The sequence below is a fragment of the Prinia subflava genome, chromosome 6, assembly GCF_021018805.1.
Source record: "Prinia subflava isolate CZ2003 ecotype Zambia chromosome 6, Cam_Psub_1.2, whole genome shotgun sequence".
NCBI classification, from domain to species: domain Eukaryota; kingdom Metazoa; phylum Chordata; class Aves; order Passeriformes; family Cisticolidae; genus Prinia; species Prinia subflava.
Window position 1 is genome coordinate 28,644,596 of NC_086252.1, and position 2,602 is coordinate 28,647,197.

General features: G+C 43.3%; 1 protein-coding gene across 1 annotated transcript in view; it reads left to right on the forward strand.

The window, feature by feature from the left end:
- Window positions 1-2,602, forward strand: part of PDIA5 (protein disulfide isomerase family A member 5) — a 97,694-nt gene that overhangs the window by 93,827 nt on the left and 1,265 nt on the right. The window contains exon 16 of the mRNA XM_063400865.1: window positions 7-141. Coding sequence (XP_063256935.1) covers window positions 7-141 — 135 coding nt within the window. The remainder of the gene's footprint in view (window positions 1-6; window positions 142-2,602) is intronic.

Below are 2,602 nucleotides of genomic sequence, written 5' to 3' on the forward strand. Positions count from 1 at the left end.
TTTCAGATCGCCTACGCTGCAGTGGACTGTGCCAAAGGACAGAATCATGACCTGTGTAAGCAGGAGGGGGTCGATGGCTACCCCACCTTCAACTATTACAACTACGGGAAATTTGTGGAAAAATATACTGGAGATCGAGGGGTAAGTGAAAGCAAGAGTCATCACCTGTACAGGGAGGAAAGTCTCCTCTGCCTGCCCTGCCTTGCAAATGAAAACTGCAGAGTGAATTCTTACCATGCCTCTGCTGCTGTCTTACATGGATGAATCACAGTGTACCACACCCCTGTACATCTCTGCACTCGGAACACTCTTGCTCTATTTTTAGGAACATGAGAAGAGGAAAAAGGATTAGATTTGGTAATACTCTTTGTATATTTTATTCTTTAAGCTGGAGTCTGTGAGTGAATTTGGACTGAGTGAAAGGGAAGGGTTTATTGCATGTGCTGCTGGCAGAAATGCCAGAATATACAGGGCTTAACTCCTGTCACTTCTGGATCGCATGGACACTGCAAACATGTTACAGGTCCACCAGGCTGCCAAATGGTGACAGACCATTGGTTTTATAGCCAGGACAAAGCTGTCCTTTGGAGACTAGAGGAAAGTAAATATCTCATTTGCCCTGAATCAGATTCACTCCTGGCACTCAGGATGGGAAGAAAAATCGTGCCATCTACCCCTGGGCTGAAGTTTCATTCTTTTGTCCTGCTGTGGCCAGCTAATTATTTGGTATGAGTGCAAGAAATGGGGGCAGAAATGGCATAATGCCTTCAGGAGTTGTAAAGTGCCTGAAAATAAGGAAGCAATTCAATTATTTGTGGGCCGCCTTTGTCAGCCTCCTAGAGGGAGGTTACTCCTCAGCAGCCATTGATTGCCTGGGGTCTGCAAGAAAAACTTGGGGTCTTTGAGCCACGCAGTGATTTTGAAAGAATATTCTTGCCTGAAAGTTATTGCTGCTGTTAGAACGCAGAAAATCATATAGAAGCATGAATTAAGAAGCCAGGTTCTGAGGTTCTCTGTTGGTCAGGATCATGGGGAAGTCTTTGTGGAGCTTTGCCTCCCAGTTTTCTTCAGCATACTTGGACTCCAGTAATTACCATTTCATGGTGCTGATCCAGCCGTTGTTATGGATACAGTGTTTAGTTCCAATTCTGGATCTTTTCTTAAAAGTAAAGACAGGTGCAGTAGCCAACAATTGAAGTGAGATTTCAGCTGCAGTTTTTGCATCTCTAACTCGTTCTTAGAGAAACGATACATGAAAGGAAGGATCCGTGGTGGCTGATAGAAAGAATTAGTGCTCTGAGGTCACAGGAGTTGGGAGATATTTATCCATACACTGGAAAGTGGACTAACAAATCTCCTATATGCAGCCAACGCTTTCTTTGGTTAAGATTACCCAACAGGAACATCCCAGTCTCTCTGGTGATGGCTGCTCTGTTCCCCTTCCACCACTCTGGGGACCTTAGGTCTTCTGCCTGTGCAGCACTGAGCGGGTTTGTTTTCTCTTATCATGGTAATGCTGGAGGCAGTGCTTGGCACAGTGCCTGTCATGGGGGCTGGTGATTGCCAGATATCTCCAGGTGACAAACGGCCAGGCCTGTCACTTCATTTATTTTCAGTGGAAGAATAGTGAATAGTTTTAGAAAAGCTTTTTGTTGTTCAGCCTTCTAAAAGTTTTCCAGCCTTGTAGTTTGGTTTGGGTTTATTTTGTTTCGTTGTTCCTCAATATTGCTTTAAGTCTTTAACTTCCATTAGTTGCTCTCTATTTTTGGTATTTTCCCTCTTCATCACCAGTTTTGAGTGTTGTGTTCTGTGATTGTTTAAATGCAAAAATGGTCAGATTAGGTGGGAGCAGTGTCACTTGCCCAGAAAACTTCAGTGTTGGGGTACCAGTAAACAGTGTATTCCAACACAGGTATTCACACCTCCACCCACCTGAGCCTTCTGAAATGCCTGAGAGCTGTGTTCACAGCTTTCCTTGGAAAAGGAAACTGCTGGCATTCAGCAGCCTTAAATCATCCGTTGTTGAAATACAGAGGTTAGCATCTAGACAACCAGGTTTGAAATATTTGATAATAATTTTAATAGTAACTTGGAAAAAAAATCCATCATTGGAATGTTTGGAGAAGGAGGAAAATCGTGATTAAAACTATTGGAGGATGAGTGGCAAATGTGTGTATGACAACAAACAATTCAGTAACTGCTTTTAAAATGACACAAACAGCATACAAAGGCAGCTTGAAAATGTCTTTGGAGTGTTTTCAACAAAAAGGCATCAGTGGCACTTCTAGTGACAGATTTTACCCTGTCATGTGAGTTCTAGGGGCTTTTTCTCTGTGTCCCATCTCTCCAAAGTTTGACTTGTGGGATGTGCATGGGTATTTTCCCCTTGCAGTGGAGCAGCACTGGGCCAGAACATGGCACGATGAGGCAGTGCAGAATCAGTAACTGCTCCCTAGTTTCTGTTCTGCTGTGGGGTACAGAAACCAAACAACTGCTGCTTAGTTTATATTCTGCTGGGATACAGAAGCTCAAAGTGTTCTTGATGCATTGTTTTGCTTTGTTGGTAAAAATATGACCCATATTTTTCTTCCTTCAAAACCAG